Source organism: Callionymus lyra, chromosome 6 (assembly GCF_982586985.1).
Source record: "Callionymus lyra chromosome 6, fCalLyr1.hap1.1, whole genome shotgun sequence".
Classification (NCBI taxonomy): domain Eukaryota; kingdom Metazoa; phylum Chordata; class Actinopteri; order Syngnathiformes; family Callionymidae; genus Callionymus; species Callionymus lyra.
The window spans coordinates 19,593,736-19,612,996 of NC_141823.1; the positions used below are offsets into that span (position 1 = coordinate 19,593,736).

Sequence of the window (19,261 nt, forward strand, 5' to 3'; positions counted from 1 at the left end):
TTATTTTTTTCCTAATCAAAGTGGTAGTGGTTACATAATCTCATTTTCTGAATGTTCTTTTTGTTTTTGGTTAAGATATATATTTCAGTATTTTAAAAATGGATAACAAACCTCAATCAATAGACCTTATGATATCTATGGGTCAAGGTTATGGTATGCCTTTTATCTCTGGGTCAAGGTGAACGAACTCCACCAGTGCATATGTATTTATGGAAGCCAGTTCACCTTGACCCGGAGGCCCTGGGGTCACCTTGACCCTGAGATAACATGAAGATCACACATCTGCAAAAAGGGTAAACAGGATATTATTACTGAAGCAAGTTGAAGTAATGTTGACTGACCCCAGGTCAGTGATAACTCAAAAATGAAGTTCATAAAGACATATAAGAGGGAAAATACTGCACAACATGCTGCATCCTTTAACACCCAACGGTGCTGACCTGGTGATCAGACTCAACAATTAAAAAAATTTGTAAAGCAAACCAAAAAAAATACTCTGCCATCTTGTATAAAGCAGAATCTTTTGATTCCTTATCTTTTTTTGAAATGGTGTCCCAATAAATCAAATAAATAAATTGACAAAATAACATAGTAGGTGTTGCTTTGAACCTAAACAAATGCAAATATTAAACAGAATATTGGCTTCCTACTATAAAAGTGGGTTGATTCTGACTTCAAATTGCAAATACCCAGTAGAAGCAATCACTTGCGATTTCAAATGTTTATCCTGCAAATGTTTATCTTCCCACGTGTTGCTTCACTTCCACATCGTTGGCAGCGTTTTCAGTTTCCACGCTCGGTCTCTGCTTGTTAAAACTATAGCCGTGATTACAGAAACACCCCCTGCTTTCAATCAATATTTCAAACTTACGCTCTCCGTCTTTAAACAGTCACTGCTGTAAGCGCAATGTGACCTTGCTGAGCTGGGGCAGCATGAACGAGGGGCCATGCTGAACCATAAAGAATGCAGCAGTCCACTGCGGGTGGCAAGTCTATGTCAAACCTCTACGCTCCTTTTTAATATGATTGCTACAAAATATGGAGGAGGACCAGGCATTGAAATTGTGAATAAGAAAGGAAACTTCAGAGAGTAGGGACCCACAGGGTCAAGAAAGGGGGAGAATGTAGACACTAAAGAGAAATCTAATTCAAAGACCTATAGATAAAGTCAAGAAGCAGCACACAAATCTCATTTCCGCCCGCCTCCTCAAAGAACCATAGGTGCCTCAAGATCTGTGATTGATCAAATAATCTCAAGACCACTTGGAAAAAGAAGAAAATTCATAATGTTATACTCAAGTTCTCCCCGGGTGCCCCATTAAGCAAAATCTGGTATTAATATATATATTTATAAAATATGGTTCAGAGCATAGCTGCAACTGATTATTGACTTTTCAATCCATAGTTGTAGATGTAATTTTGTTCACACCAGAGATAATTGACTGAACTGACTTCCATTTGGTTGGCTTTGAAAGTTCCTCTTTATCGCAGTCGTCCACGAGTGCCGGGGATCGGTACTGGTCCCCTGATTATAACGTAATGTTTTATTTTATTTTTTAAGGACGCTATTCCGGTCAAGTTAATTTCAAAAATTAAAGTTTTTAAAAAAGGTAAAAGACAAATTCTACATGGGACAGGACAGGACGCAGGGTGTTGGATGATATAAGATAATGTTTAATAACATATACTGTATGTACATACTTCCAACAACATGTCCAGTATGCAAGGGAACCTTCCCAACAAAAGAATGTACCTTCATTAAAATCTCACTGCACTGATACAAATATGCAAAAATAAAGAGAATGTTTTAAAGAACATCGTACCTTTAATGTGTAAGAGTCCTGGGTCTCTCTGTCAAGAGGTATCACCAACGTTAGGTATCTTTTGACTCCAGTAGCCGACATGGCAAACACGTTGGAATAACTGTCCAAGGAGAACTGGAGCTGAGGATCTCTGGTCTGTTGAGAAATACAGAATAGTATTAATTTGTCACCAGAATCTAGATATTTCACATTTCTGTGGAGCAGAATTGGGAGGTTTGCACTCCAACCATTGTCTCCCGAATAAAAGCATCTGTTCCATTACACTGGCTCTCTAATTTAGCAAGGACAGACATTTTCTTTGTTGCCATCTTTAGTGGAACAACCTTTCATAAATCCAATTTTTTTCCTCTCAAGTCTTTACCCTTTATAATGACAAAACTCCATCGCTTGCGATTTCACCATTCTCGTTTTATATGCTGCTTCACTTTTTCATCTCAATTTTAGTTTCTGTCTTCAGTGAAAGCAGGCATTACAGCGATCAAGATTATTTAGAAGTGCTGAGATAAAGGTTAGTTGTAATTTGCTTCTTAAAAAAAAACAACCCAGAATGAGAAATCTTTATCTCGGTGCAGACAGTGAATCAATCCGTCTGTGGATATTGCTCATTTTCGTGCGGCATCAGGTCAAAATGAAGTCTTGTTGATGCTTCATATGAGTGTCCTATCTTTTTAAACCTGACATCATTTGTCATCTGATAATCTGAGCGTGAGATCCGTTGACCCTCCTTTTTGGAACTCACAGATCTCATCTATATTATAGAAATCCGTCTGTCGTTCACCGCTTATCCCTGAGTCTGGTTCTGGGGGGCAGTATCTATGATTCTCCTTTCACTGTCCGCTTCATGTGCTTCACCTCAGGGAGCCCCGAAAAGTTCATAGTCCAGCTGAGAGACATAGTGGTCTACCGCAGACGGGTCGTTCTCTGAATACCTCGCTAGAAATTCATGTAGGATCCTGATCAGATGACCAAGCCACCTCAACCCACTTGTCTCAAGCAGAGGACTCCAGCAGTGGCTAACCGGTCCTCAAAGAACTGTGGTGGTGCCGGTTTTTGTTTCAACAGATCAGTTGAACCAATGAGGTTTCAGCTAAAACAGCAAGGCCCATTTCCCTGACCTTGTTGATCTGGTGACGACTTAAGTCTCCGCTGGTCTCGGTATCGTCTCCACGACGTATATATTTTTTTCAAGTTGGAGATGTTTTCAAGTCTCTATCAGGTCTCAGAGACGTCTCAATTCAGACTTTTCCTGTCGATACGCACAGAAATCACAGCGACTTCTCTACGCGGAGAAGTCCCAGAGAAACTGTGGATTGCTGTAGCTTCTCTGGTTGTCACCTTGCTAGGATATGTCAACTCTGGTGATAGCACAAGCAATATTTCGTCTCCGTGTTGCCGGACTGATCTGTTCTGATATTGCAACGTCGCCACCAGTGAGATACGACTCCAGAGTTGAGTTACCCTGCGGAGAAAAGTCCTTTTGGCAACTTGTACTTTTTCTTTCAGTCACTGCACCAGCTTGTAGCCACTGGTGAGGATATATTGAGCCGTAGATCTCAGAGAATTTCCTTTCAGCTCAATTCTTTCTGACTGTTTCAGCGGCCACCTCACTAATGAACTGAACTATTTCTGTTTCTTACGGGAAAAGTACTGGGGTGGAAAGATTCAACTCTATTATGGTCGATTCCACCTCGCAATCCTTGTACGGTGCTTGTATCGCACTCAATTATCACAGTGTTATAATGTATTCTAACCTTTTGGCCAAGCATAATGAGAGCCAAGCATTAATTGTCTCTTCAGCATTAATAACGTGGGGAAAAACACTGATACATTCACGTGAAGGGAAAACATGATCCTGGCTATTTAGCAGCCTCCGAGGGTTCTCTCCAGTGTTGCCGCAGATTAGACTCTTGATTAATTGCCAAGTCACATGACACGGCGGGAACGAATGAGCAATCAAGAGAGAATTTAACACGCACTGTGGCCTTTTCAGACGCCTTCTGTTGACGTGCCTACTGCCAATATTGTGTTGCGTTTAACAGGAAATCAAAGAGGATTTTTTTTTTTCTTCTTGTCCAGGTGTGGGGAAAAGTGTGACAGAGAGGTTATCCATGTCCAAGTCCTCTGACATTTTCACACTCTGTGTAATTTGCGTGGGCGTTTGTGTGTGCTCTCCTTTTAGATAAGGCCGGCTCAGCAGGGTGAGGGAAAGTGTTAATAAGATCAGCGTTGTAGCGGGCATTAGATATTAAGTCATAAATAAACACACGATAGGCAGGAACAGACAGTGGCAGTCACCGAGGAATAAATCCTGCAAGAGTGATGGACGAAGGCTAAATGCAATTAAGGTGTAATCATCTTTGTTCTCAATAAATTCAGTGGGAATCTCAAGGTTCAGCATTTTTTAAAAATAACTCCTACATAAATCAATAATGGACTATTTGCACCACTAAATCCATTACGCTGCCTCTGGCTACTTCTAACCTCGCAGGTTTTTTTTTTTTCCAATTTCAGGTGATCTACGCCTGCTACATTATTGATGAGCCAGTGTAAGTTTTTACATGATGAGACAGGATTGGTTGAGAGGAGAGACACTCCACACACTTCAGATGGAAATCAAGAAAACATGACATAAAAAGGGAAGACAGAATTTCTTTCTTTTTTTCCCCCTCATTAGCATTTCTAGAAGATTGACTTCCCTATCAGTTTGACTATATCATTTTTTTTTTGTTTCTACATTTTAATAAGTTCATCCCTTTGAGTTATTAGGTTCAATTTGAGCTTCAAAAAGTCAGAGAAGGATAGTAAAAATCAGTTTTTCTATTTCTGTCTTGATCTACAATCAACACCAGCTGACAAAGGCGAAAGATTCCTGCTTCCAATCCCCAGTGATATACTTGTATTTCTGTTCGTGACGCATTTGACCTTTTTCTAGTTTTATTATGTGTGTGACATTGTACAAGAGCTTTCCCCTTTTCCTTTTTCTTCTTCTTTCTATTGAGCTGTATGCTTGTGTTGACAGCTGGGATTTTTTTGTATTTCTCTTTTTTGTTTGTTTTCTAAACTACATGTTTTAATTCATGCTGTTTCCTCTATTCATGTTTTTTCTCCGTATTCTAATGACATAGTTGGATTGTTATTTATTTGTGTGTTCCCTCTTGTTTGTTATGTGTTTTATTAGTAATAACAAGAATAATGATAATTATTAATTTATTCTTCCCACTTTGGGAAATTGACGTCCTCAAAGCAATATCGTAATTTAACGTAAATCATTTTGGTTGAAGTATTCGCATTTTAAAATTAAACATGCTTATTAAAGATTTCAATTATGTATTTTCTCTTTAGTTGTTTAAACACTACTTTGGTAAATCGTTTGGTTTATATGTTTCTTGAAACAGCTGTTATGGTTCAGGAAATTGTGTTGTTCTTTAGGTGGCGATCTCAGATGAGGAGTCATTAAAGTGTTTTAGAGCAAATAATCATTTTGTAGAGAGCGCCATCTAGAGGCCATTGTAAATGAGGACACCGTCTCATGAAACTACATCAGCCTCTTTAATGAAATCTCATCTGCACAACATACTTAAATACTTTAGTTTGTCAATGAAGTGACTTAAAAAAACACTAGATAAAATAAATTCAACACCATTTTATAATATATATAAAATATATTTATACTAGAGTTATGGCAGAACAGAATGCCATCATCTGAGAAGTTTGCTTTAACTATCTTGTTTGTATTATAATGAAAAAAAAAAGAAGAAATTGTTAAATAAATGCTGCACACGTCAGTTGTGTGTAGCTTATTACTGCCCTTGAGCAATTGTGTTGATTGATTAGAAGGAAAATGGGTTTCAAAATAGGCTTCACTAATTTGTTTATATCACAACCTTCCCCTATAGAAATGTTGCAGTTCCTCGCTTTCTTTCTGCATTTAAATGCCGTTTCGTATCCACACATAAATAAATCCTCATCATATCCACAATGCATTCGTTCTTTTATCCTTTTCATTTGCATCGATTTCTACATCCCATCTTTGACAGGGCTTTAAAAAGATTCTTGTGAATTAGCGATCAATCACATCCCATTATTTATTATTTACCATTCGCTTCACTGACTCACCATTTAAATTGAAAAACAAAACCTCTACTTCCCTGTCTCTCGTACTTATTGATGCACCTCTAAAATAAACAGAGACAGATGCTGAAAGAAGGGGAAACCAAGCGAACACAGACGATACATACGGGAGTCTGGTTGGCTGCGAGCTACAAATCAAATGGACGGAAACATGTATTGATCATCAACGACACCTTTTTGGTAACATGGTGAGCTCAAACTGTCAGAAAGTTGATTCAGCTATCATGTACTAGGACAGCGAGTGTCCTCCCGTCTCCTCACCTCCTCCACGTCATTATCCAGGGCTATGATTTCCAGAGGTGCAGAGAGTCTGGCGTCGGCCGCCAAAGTGGTTCCCACTGGTGAAGCTTCACTCACGTAGCCGTGGTAACTGGGCTTCAGGAAGTACGGCGCCTGGTTGTTTTCATCGAGCACTTCAATTTGGAGATTTGCAAACGCTGGCAAAGGGTGACCATTGTCCTGCTCTGCCTGAAGCAGGGAGAGAATAATGATGCTTTAGAAGGTGACTCTGGCTCTCCAGTATAAATCATTCATTCAATGTCCTTGAAAACGTTTTTAAGACGTGAAAATATCAACATGTCCGCGAGCTTTATCAGAAACGTGGTCAGTCCCTTTACTTGTACCATAAATGTATGTTGGCTTGTTTCAATGTATTTAAGTAACCAAACTATTATTTTTCTATTTCTGAGAAATCAAATGGATTGTTTAAATATTTTCAATTGTAATTATGTGTATTCTAACTAAGCTTTTGCTTTGTAAACCAAAAAGAAGAAAAATGAAAGTTATTGCTTCAATTATAGATAGCTATGGATAAATGTCAGCATATTTCAAATATATACAGACAACAACTTAGATTCGATCCAGCATATTTTTTTTTATGTCTTTTACAATAATTCTTTCATCATTCAAACAGGATCATAAAAAACATTTCAATGTCAAAAATTGTTTTTCTACTGTTCAGGTAAGGTATTTGCTCACAAGAAAAAAGAAAAGTATTAAAGGAAGAAAAACAATTAAAAGTATTTGTTCAAAAGGGAAAAAACACAAACATTTCAGGTATTTGTTGAGAAAGAAAATAAACATTTAAAGTATTTTTTCAAAAAGGAAAGAAAACACGCCACAAGTGAAGGTATTTGTTCACAAAGGAATACGAAAATGAAAGAATTTGATCATAAAGTGTTTGTTCAAAAAAGAAAATAACAATTAAAATATCTGTATAAAAAGGCAAAGAAACTCAACAATCAAAGGTTTGTAAAGTTCAAATAGGAAAAATAAAGATTTCAAAATATTTGTTCAAAAGACACAAATCAAACTAACTGTTGAAAGAGAACAAAACACAATCAAAGTATTTGTTCAGAAAGAAACACAACAATTCAAATGATTTGTTCACAGAGGAAAAAACGAATCAAATGATTGTACCGACATACGACCGGCCACTTTCATCGCAGCAGCAGTCGAACGCTCAGCGGAGAGAAAATCGAGTTAAATCTGCAGTCTGCACTCCACTGTTTCTCACCTTGATAACCAGATCAAATCTGTGGTAGAGCTCTCTATCGATGGGCTTCAAAAGCAGGAGCTCCGCGGTGGTTCTGTTAAGGCTGAAATATTCGGAGAACGACTCTGGTTTGCCTGAGAAAGGAGAGCAGACGTCACAGCACGTTCAGTAAAAGCAGTAATTGTGTGTCAGAGAATTCGGTCGATGTTTTTTTTTTTTCTGAAATCAATATATATTCTTTTTAATGGTTGTTGTTCTGAAGTAAGACATGTCCAACTTCTCCTCTCATCCGGGCTGACGTGCTCGTGTTCACGCTGAGAGATGCTGCATTTCACAGCAGGGAAATCAAGTTCGCTCTTTTATGTGTGTACGTCCGATCCTCGAGTGAACATCCATCTTACTTTGTTCGACTCCCCGTAAGTGTTTGAAGATCGTCAACACTGGCCTGGTATAAGACGTCTCCACTTCATTTTCATGTTATCTGTCGTAATTAGTCTCATGTCCTTCAAACATTGTAATTAAAAACATTAAAAAGTATAACTATGTTGATACATACCTGTATATGCAAAACGCTTGGAAAATTTGAGGGAAAAATAAAATAGTATTATTATTCACCTATTTTTCCCTGATTTTGTGGGACTCCTGTGTTGTTTTCAGTGTTATCTTGATCTTTTTAGTATATATTTTTTGAGTAATTTTATTTTTTTTGATTGTTTAAGCGCTTAGTGACCCTGGTCTAGAAAAGCGCTCTATAAATATAAATTACTTCCATACTAACTTACCTAATTTCCACTACACTAGTATTACAGTACTGTATGAAAAACAGTATATTGGTTATAGGATCCTAATAAGAAATGTTTTGCACAAGACGGGCAACTACTTTTTGGGTTAACTGCACAATGACAGTAATGGGATGAATTACAGTACAAAACTGAAAAAAATCCATCCATCAATCCATCCATCCATCTTTCTGTTTGTACAAAACTCTCTTGTCATTGAATTATTTACAATAGTACTTAAGCCCCGCCACTGAAAAACGTTTTTTTTCTCTCGCTCGTAATCAATCATGGAAGTCTTCTCCAAGGGACTCATTGTAATAACTATATAAAGTTAAAGTTATCTTGGAGACTTGTTTTGGCAACTTGTGAAAAAACATGTGAGTGAGTCAGTAAAGATGGGTTTTTATATTAGTTGTCCTTAAAAGACGTTATCAGACTCTGGTCCGATAGCAATAAATATAATATAATTAGAAATATTGACATGTGATCTTCACAATTATGTGTCTTGCAACACCTCAAACCACTTAAATATAAATTAGTAACTAATATACCCACTCTTCTATTCAATAACAGCAACACAATACATGGAGTCTTTGTGTTTCTTATTACAGACGAGACACATAATGGAGTACTTTGATGGATGTAATAGAAAGTTAAACTGCTTACAATCTTTAGGAGACACCAACATTTGGAGGTGATTTGGAGTCTATCTCCAACCCTAAATACTAGTTAATCCTAAATAATACAAGCTTATTACAGTATCTTATTGTTTAATTCTACTCAAATATTTAGTGGTAATTTTGTCTTTTCTTCTCAACAGATTGAATATTTTCATGCCGGTTCTGTGATCGCGTCCCAATCTTTTGACTATTTCAAGTGTGTTGCATCCTTCTTAAATAATTTATGAATATATATATATATATATATATATATATGTATACATCTGTATATAAAAGGACTCCTAGTGCAATTCACAAAGAAAGAGAATAAAACACACTACTACTCAATCAATTCATGATGTGTTTACCTATCAGGACGGAATACAAAATCCCAGGTCGGTCTGAGGGAGGCTGTATGTTCCTGTCTTGGTCCACAGCTTGGATCGATGGAGTCACATTTAGAGGGTTCGTCTTGCTCTGTGGGGAGAACAAAATGAAATGTCAGATAGAAAAGATCTGCGAGGCTTCCACCTGTGTCACCTGGTGTTATTGAGTTTGTCTGCAGCCGAGCTGGAAAATCTATGTAAGACTAACATGTCAAACCACAGGCTCATTATGTGTTAAAACTTATTTCTGAGAATTGGAACGTGTCACTGGTGGATTATCAGCTTTTGGAAAGTGATGATAAAAAAGAACAATAAACATATTTTTAGTGAGTACAAAAAGAACATGAGAATTGTTTTCGCACATATGTCACTTGAGTTCAGTGTTGTGAGAACATGAAGGAAAAGGATTATAAGGATATTGTGAAGAAAGACTAAAGATAAGAAGGTTCTCGTGAAAGTTTTATGAACGTGGTTCTGTTTATGTTTTAACAGAGCGACACCCATGAATTATAGATGCTGTATCTGTAACTAGACAGGTATCATAACTACTAAGGACACAATTCTTTTTTTTTTTATATAATATTTCTTGTTTCGCTAATTTACAGTTCAAATAACAACTGAAAGTAACCAGAGACTAAGTGCTTCAATAATTTCAATTGAAAAATATGTATATATTTATGTTGAAGAAACAAACTTTTTATAAACAAGACAGTTGCTCCTATGAAGAACAAAAAGCCAAAAGAAAGAAAGTATGAACAAAAATAAGAATAAAAGCTTGTATTAATTGAAAGAAATTATAAAAAATTAAATTAAATTAAAATGATTTTGCGGTTTAACTAGTAATTAATGGTAAAATAAGTTCAAAATAAAATAGAAACATTTGTAAATTTTAATTTTTTACTCTGACCATAAGTGCTCCTCAAATATCAGTGTTGATCTTTACCCGTGTCTGGTCTAAGCAGGAATGTGTTGATGAGGCTTCATGAAGTAGTGTAGTTATTTTCATAGGCCACAAGATGGCACAATCTGTGATTTAAAAATCAAGGGATTTCCAGGGATTAAATCAAGGATTGTATTCACGGAGTGATGTTCCGATAGAAAAAAGTGAAAATAAAATAGCATGACCTGCAAAAAAAGCTACAATTATTTGAATGAAAAAAAAACATTTCACCATTATGCTATGTATATTTGATTTTATGCTGAAAATGGTGTGCTGTATGTGTGCGGCTCCTAGGTGTTTGCTAATGCGTGAGCATGTTTGTGTTTAAGCATTATTTATATGGAATGAGGAATGTTTTTGATTCTAGAGTTTGTGTTTTACTTCATTTTCACTAAATGAGTCACATGCTAATGTTATTTTAGTTTTTTAAATCTGCTCTTTTTTCAGAATTAAACACCTTTAAGGGAGTTATTATCAATTAACAACAGATCCTTGTTATTTCTTTTTTCATGTCTTTGCGGCCCAATAATAAATGTCTCATGGACCGGTACCAGTCCCAATCCGGGGGGTGTTGAGGACCACTGGTCTATTCTATCGAAACATAAAGCCTCCACCACAGTCAGCGGAGCGGCTACGCTCGAAAGGATAGAAGTTTAGCAAAGAGGGAATAAATAAAGAAGAGAGAGGAGAGTCTGCGGGCTGAAGAAGATGGATGTAAATGGAGACAATGGGAAGGAAAGGTGAAGTAAGTTCAGACACTCTGAGGGAAAAGATATTTGAAATAATCATGAAAGAAGATAAATGAAGGAAATCAGGAGGTTTTAAACTCTCTTATAAAACCTGTTGATTCTGGTTATATCACATACATGATGTAGTTCTTGGCTTTGTGAATAACATCCCATCATGTAGTCTAGACATGGTTTATGTTCTTTAAATATAAGCCTGTACTGGAAACATAAACATTGATTTGGAGCAAGAATCCAACTATATATTGAAAATTAACCTATAGTTTTGATTCAGAACACTCTAGGGATCTAATTTCCTTCCACGGTACATACAGACGTGGATTAACTGCTCTGATTTATCTGTAGTTGTGAATGATTTGTCGAATGGTTGTGTGTCTGTGTTCACAGTGACAGTTCTCGGTGCCCAACACCTCTTGCCCTAAGTAGCTGGGACATGGTTCAGAGCCTTGTGACTCCAATAAAGTAATTAGTGGTAGAAATGAAATGAATAAACTCGCTCAAAGGAGATGTTTACGATTTTTTCTTCACCGCTGTGAACTTGTTAATCAGTGAAGATCTCTGTATGAATATTTATGAGAATCTAAAGCACTTAATTCCACAACAACGTTCCGAGCTCGTAAAAGTACATACTGGCATGGACGAGTCCTTGCCCCGTTTTAAGCACTTGATCTTAAGTGTGTAATTACAGGGTCAGTGGTGTGCGCTGAAAGACGAGTTCTGATCCGGAGTCGAGGGTCGAACTGGCTGACTGATGAAAGGCAGATTGGCTGTGTGTGTTGTTTAAAGGCTCTGCAGTTCCATCCAAAAATGTTCGTGGAAAATGACTGATTTGCAAAGCGCGGAGCTTCACAACTGCCCCTTTAACCTTGTCATCAAAAAGTCTAATTCCTCTTTGAAAACGACCTCGTGGCTTCAACATTACTTAGATTTGAAAGGTTCCTGCTAAACACAGACGCGTTGTGCTCTTCAAGAAACCCAATTAATCTGACCGTTAGTTTGACCTTGTTCTGCTTCTAGTTTCAAACTGAACTCAAGATCATTGGTTTAAAGTGCCGGTGAAGTGATTAAATACTTCCAACTTTAGAAATCATCAGGAAAAATATCCAATATAGTTTTGCGTGTTTTTCCAACAACATCTCATTGACTTCCACAAAACAAGTGAGTCAGGTTCAGGGGCCACTTGCGGCCCTTGAGAAAATGTAATTCGGCTCGCTGTCTCAGTTATTAACTGCATTTTCCTTAGAGAGAAAGTAAATTACACAATTTTAAAATTTGAAACTACAAAACTGCAACCACTAAATCTTTTTATAGACAAATCAAGATCATTAATGAAAAACAACACAAGGTGAAGCAGCAAAGTGTTCCATGAAAAAGTTACCTTTTTCTTTTTCTTTTTTAATTGAAGCAAGAAATATATGCTGCTCGTTAGACTGGAGCCTGTCCCAGTATCATAGGGCGAAAGGCATGGGACACCCTGGACAGGACACCAGTCTGTCGCAGAGGAAACAAAGACAGACAACCATTCACACACGCTCTCATACCTTAGGACAATTTCCCAAAGTTCTCAATCAACCTCTGTTTTTGGACTGTGGGAGGAAACATACACACTCCACACAGAAAGTTTGTCTCGGCCTGGAATCTAACCAGCAACCTTCTTGCTGTGAGGCGAGGGAAGGAAAACTGTAATATCATAAGTAATAAGAATCATAAGTATTCAGACCCTTTGCTGTCATGTTTAACTCACATATTTATTTCTTCTGATCCTCCTTGAGATGGTTCTACTGCTTCGTCCAGCTGTGTTTAATTCAACTGATAGGACTTGATTAGGAAACACACCTGTCTATAGACCTTACAGCTCACAATGCATGTCAGAGCAAATAAGAACCATGAGGTCGAAGGAACTGCCCGAAGAGCTCAGAGACGGAATTGGCCAAGGTTACAAAAACAATTTCTGCAGCACTCAAGGTTTCTAAGAGCACAATGACTCCATAATCCTTAAATGGAACGGGTTTGGGACGACCAGAACTCTTCCTAGACCTGGCCGTCCAGCTAAACTGAGCAATTGTGGGAGCCTCATGAGAAAGGTAAAGAAGAACCCAAAGATCACTGTGGCTGAGCTCCAGAGATGCACTGGGGAGATGGGAGAAAGTTCCTGAAAGTCAACTATCACTGCAGCTCTCCAGTAGTCGACGCTTTATGGCACAGTGGCCCGAAGGAAGCCTCCCATCAAGATATATGCATAGAGTTTGCCAAAAAGGTTTGTGTGGAGAAAACCAGGCACTGCCACTGCCTGCTATGGGGGTGATTTTCAGCTGCAGGGACAGGACGACTGGTTGCAATTGAAGGAATGTTGAATGCAGCCAAGTACAGAGATATCCTGGAAGAAAAAACCTTTTCCGAAGTGATCAGGACCTCAGACTTGGACGAAGGTTCACCTTCCAACAAGACAATGACCAACTCTGTGCCCAGACCTAAACCCAATCCAGCATCTCTGGAGAGACCTGAAAATGGGTGTCCATCAACGTTCACCATCCAACCTAACAGAACTGGAGAGGTTCTTCAAGGAATGGCAGAGGATCACCAAATACAGGTGTGAAAAACTCATGACTGTACCAACTCAAAAAGGTACTTCTACTCAATACTGAGCAAGGGATCTGAATACTTATGTGATATTTCAGTTTTCCTTCTTTTTTTTTATTTGCAAACATTTCTACATCCCTTTTTTTGTCAAGATGGGGTGCTGAGTGTACATTAATGAGAAAATAATGAACTTAAATAATTTTAGCGAACCGCGAAAGTAAAAATTAAAGCAAAGCTCTCACAGAGTGAATGTGAAGTATGATGACATAGTAAATGAAATTAAAATTGAAATTAAATAAAAATAAAGAACTAAGAGTCGAATATTCATCTCATTCTCAGGAATAGTATTCAGCCGTCATATCATGTAAGTGTGTCTGAAATCAGAGTGTGGATCAACGATATTTTCCACCCTTTATGGCCGCCATCTTAGTGACGTAGATGATGCTGAATGGAAGATGAGTCACTGACGACGCGTCTACGGAGCATATACCGGCGTAAATGTCTTGAGAAAACGCTCATTTTACCACAAAACAACACAAAAACAATAACAACAAAATTACACAACTTAATGACTAATTTCGATTGATGGAAATCGGATTAGGGTTCCAACAGTTGCTTGCAATCAGCATTAAAAAGTAGTAGAAGAAGCAGCTGTCGAGTCATTTCCGGTAAGAGTGTAGCGACGTTTGATTTGAGACAGTACTACATTTCGAAATTTTAGCACTGGGCAAGTAAGTGAACTTGAGAGAAGTGCGCGATTTTTCTGAAGCTGTAGGAATTCTCAACATCTTTTAATGCATCGTAGGTCTCTATAGGGATTTTCTGACATTCCTGGCAATATCCAGTGAAAGGATTACCACCCTAGCTAGCCCTTCTTCCGTCGCAGATTGAAGCTGCTTGTGGTACTTAACAGGTTAATTAAAGTACTTTTCCGGGTATCTCCCTCGTTCCTGACTACTCTTTTGACATTATTTGTATAATATGATATATTTCATGATGGTGATAACATTTAAAAAGTCATAAAAGTGTGCGGAAATCTGGTCTACTAACGTTGTAATGGTCGGCAGCCACACACCTACGAGGCATTTTGTCAAACTCCTTAGATTTTCCCTGTTAAAAAATAATTTGAAACATCGCACGCTGAATAGCTTTGCATCAGATCTTCACCCATCGACATCAATTCCAATCACTGTCTCATTTGTCTGAAGCCCAAGAGGCAGAAGCCATTAATAAGCAATCGCAATTGAAACCTTTATACCACCTGGGTTGAAAAATTACACACAAAATATTCTGATTAAAAGTTCTCGCTACCACTTAACATTCACTTTAATGGTCCGTGGAGTTGAAGCTAATGAAAAAAGGATTTGGATTTTCTGAATTAGAAACTGTTGTTGTTGTTGTACTTGTTAATGAAATCATTATCATTCAGCAACACGTTAGCATTCTCAAAACTTAAGTGCAAAAACGGAGAATGTACATATTTGTTAGATACACCTGAGACATGTGAAAAGGTGCTGTGGAGCTTTTTAACAAATGAGCAGCATCTGTCCCAGCAGGTGCTCGGTCCCAGAAGCCCAGGGTGAAGAAAGGAATTCCAGGAGGGTTTCTTACCGGTGAGATACCGCCGAGTCTCAATCTAATCACGCCATTCGCAGGACTCACGTCTTCCTTATAGATAAAATGTACCAGATGGCCGTTTTCCCACAATGCAGTTTCACAACCGTCGCTATGGAGTTGTGGTCCGTGTTACAAGCAAATAAAAGTTACAATGGTCATTAGAGGCTTTGTGGTACGCACACTTAGTTGGTAATTAACAAAAAGGAAATTAGAGCCTGAGCACAAGATCTCCAGGCACTTGTTCAACGTGTTGTTCAATAATCTGTTTTGAAATATGACTCTTTTGATGGAGCAACGTGCACTTCGTTTACTTGAATAAACGTCCCTTGTCTCTAAATTATGCATCATTTTCATTAAATAAAAAGATATCCTGAAAATATCCCTGACCTTGCATGACCTACTCAATTTAAAGCAATGTCGTTGTAGTCACATGTTTATGTAACTTTGGTTTATTGTTGGATTGCAATAGTTGAAACAAAAACTTTTAAGAAATAACGTGAAATGAATGTATGATGTCAAGAAATGTATGTATTGTATCACAAATTAATTGTGTAACAACATAGAAATCCACAAATAAATAGCTATTCATATTAAATTTGGATCAAAAACCCAAATCAGTCTGTCAAACTGAGCCTGAGAAACCTGGATGTTGAATCAGACAAAGACAAGTGTTTAGTACAACACTGCAAAATCTCTTAGGAAAATGGTGTCACGACAAAATGTGAAGCTTATAATCCATGCGTTTGTGTATTCTCGTCTGGCCTATTGTAACAGTTTATTTTCGTGTCTAAAAAAGAAGGAGCTGTCCGACCTGAAATGAATACAAAACTCAGCGAGAATTCTGACCTGCTCTAGTAGAAGAACTCACATTTCTCTGATCCTTAAATCTCTTCACTGGCTTCCAGTTTCTTCCAGGATCAACTTTAAAATTCTGGTTCTTACTCTCAGATCTTACATCACTGATCTGATCCAGCCTTACACCCCAGCTTGGGCTCTGAGGTTTGTGGATCAGAATCTACTGATGGTTCCACGCACACGGTTCAGGACCAGAGGAGAGAAATCCTTCCAGGCTGTTGCTCCTAAGCTTTGGAACGATCTTCCTCTCTCTCTGTGTTTGATGATCTACCGACTCCTTCAAGAAACATCTTAAGACATTTAATTTGCACAGGTTTCTCCTTGACTTTCTTGGGACTGCCGTGTTTGTCACTGTTCTGTCTTGATCTTCTATGTATTTTTAATTTGTATATACTTTAACTGCGTATTGTCTTGTCGTTGACCTGCTTTCTGTCCTTGGTCTGTGAAAAGTGCTTTATAAATAAACATTACTTACTAAATTGCTTACTTTCCTGATACAATTTCTTTCAGAGAGTTTTATAAGCAATAATATACTATTAGAAATCATGGAAAAAAATATGTTCATTATGGTGCTTTATTTAATCCATTATTTAATGTACAATGTACAAATAACCGACATAGGATCTGTATAGTACTTAAAGGACCATATGTCTTTACATTTTTGTCTTCAAAGCATATTGTTTTTATGATTATATGTTGAAATATTAAAATAGTTTTTTTTTTTTATTATTTGTCATCATACATTTGTTTATCGATCTTGTGATGAAAGCTTTATTTTAAAGGTTCACCGTAAATGTCCGTCACATTGGTTTTGTGTTTGAAGTCGGGGAGGAAAGTAAAAGCGGCAACATTCGCTCTCAGCGCTGAGGCTGTCACTCCTTATCAGCCTGATTAGGACTCAAACCATAATAGGGCCTTGACTCTACTCTATCATTCCTCTCCTCACTTCACCCCACTATCTCTTTTTCACCCCAAAGGCTTCTGGCTCTCTTCTCCTTTCCCCTCTCTTCCCTCCTCTCTTGTATTCTAAACATCCCTCCATTAGCACGAATGCACAGACAATCACAATGTCACTGCAAATGTAAAACATATCAATATTATTACCTGCACCATTTCTTAATCTTATAAAAACTATGGTTCACTTGATTCGATGAGTGCCTACTCTTCGAGGACAGGTTTCAACCTCCATCTGCTCCTCTCAAGCTGTTGTTTTCTAGATTAGCCATAAAAGGAATCAGCTTGAGATTTAGTGGTCATCTTGCTCGACATTACACATCAGATTACACTTCTGCCTTTAATAAAGACCAAACAGAGGTCGCCGGAGCCATTACCATGAAGCGGAACGGCTTCATTTATCAAACTTGTGTGGAAACTCGCTCATATTAAAGCAGTAAAAATCTCCTCATCAGACTCCAGCGAGGCATCAGTGTCTGCAGCTGTGCTTAAACATGTGCTGATGTGAGACCTGATGCTTTACAAAACAGGCTTGGAAATACTTGGTGTGCATTTAAGCAGCCCTCGTTGAAGCCTGGACTGAGAATTTATAAGTATGATATTTAGATTCTTGATATTGTTACAAGCGGTGTTAAATTGTGTGATTGATCGCAAATAATTCATTATACTCATAGTTGTCTTTTGTATGACATTATTTTAATTTTAAATATCTAACTTTGTTTGGTCTTTGCCTGCTTGAATTGACGGGATGGAAACAATGGTTGTTCTGGTGAATCATCGTACTTGTTTTACGAGGTGTTAACTTACAAAACTTTATATATAGTCGACATTTTTTTTCCCCTAATGATTTTGACAAGAGTTCACCGTAATACAGACTAAACTAATCGGTTACACAGGAATAGAAATTAAAGGTCGCATTCAACACTTGAGTCCCAAATACAGCCGAATATTAATGACAAGAAACAAACAAATCAAAATAGTTTTTTTTTAAATTTGATCTGCCTCAATAATGATGAAAGACAAGGCATTTTAGGTGAAATCAATCAGATCAACAATTTATACATCATGATAAATGATTCTTTAAATTAACCTTACATTACTAATGATTTACTTACTAGTTAAAAACTGTACAGTAACTGCCAATTGTTTTTATTTTTTAATACTTTATCTCTTTAAAACCTTTTTAATTGAAGTGCCCTTTGTATGTTTTGTTCTTTCAATAGTTCATACTGATTATATTTATTAAGATATTTTAAATAACAAGTTCGTTTTTCCATCATATTAACCAGTCGGTAAGTAAAATAAAAAAAGTAAATTCTGAACAAAGTACCTGTGACACTTGTACTAGTACATGCGCATCAGATAGAACTCATTGTATAGATATCACAATTGTTTCTTGGACAAACTTGCATAGATTGTCATGAGGATCGGCACAGATGAAGTTGCTGCCAACTGTTAAGAGTGCTGCTGTCTCTGTTGTCCGTTATATTGCACTTGAAATGTCTTGTCTGTTTGCCACAAGCTTAACTCTCTGGATGGATGACATCGATTTTTAATGCCACGAGATTTAGGTGACAAAATGTCTCGGAAACTCAGGAGAATTCGTACAATGAGCCAGCTGTCCTGTAACACGTTACTAGCAACTGGAGTAAGACAGGAGACTTCTTATTTTACGACTGATTTACCTTTATTTTTATGACTGTTAACTGTAGAAAAAAAAAGTTGTATTATTGTTTATGATCCAGTATTGTGTCATGTAGCTTTCTGTGCTTGTGTCTCTCTAAACTTGCCCTGATACAAACCACAAAATCTCTGTTTAAAACAGTGATAGTTCACCTAAAATTCTATTTCACAAATGTTCTCATCACCCTCATGTGGTCGAAGGGTTTGGGATTATTTTCACATTAATCTGTTTCTTTGAACACAAAGTCAAAAAATGTATGTCTATACTACGGTCACGGACAGAGCTCACTTCTGTTAGTTCAAAAAGACACTTATAAACATCCAAATACCTCCATACTGTTGGAATTTGGATAAATTAAAAAATAAACATCCCAATCCTTGGTCAACATGAGTGAGTAGAAAGTCAGTGAAATTTAAATATTATCAAAAAACAACAATTTCAAAAAAGGATCATAGTTAATGTGCATCATGTAAATAGCATTTTAATGGTTCTGATCGCAGCTTTTCTTTTTCAAGAATCTTTTCCAGATCTAAGTATTCATTTCCAGCCCAAACAAAACATAAAACCTGCTCTACAGAACAGAACAATGCAAAAATAAAACCTCCAATGAGA

General features: G+C 37.3%; 1 protein-coding gene across 1 annotated transcript in view; it reads right to left on the minus strand.

Moving 5' to 3' along the window:
* pcdh15b (protocadherin-related 15b) overlaps nucleotides 1–19,261 on the minus strand; it is a 158,388-nt gene that overhangs the window by 73,381 nt on the left and 65,746 nt on the right. The window contains exons 10-13 of the mRNA XM_087794099.1: nucleotides 9,256–9,364; nucleotides 7,471–7,583; nucleotides 6,216–6,422; nucleotides 1,824–1,958 (exon numbers count right to left, since the gene is read on the minus strand). Coding sequence (XP_087650225.1) covers nucleotides 1,824–1,958; nucleotides 6,216–6,422; nucleotides 7,471–7,583; nucleotides 9,256–9,364 — 564 coding nt within the window. The remainder of the gene's footprint in view (nucleotides 1–1,823; nucleotides 1,959–6,215; nucleotides 6,423–7,470; nucleotides 7,584–9,255; nucleotides 9,365–19,261) is intronic.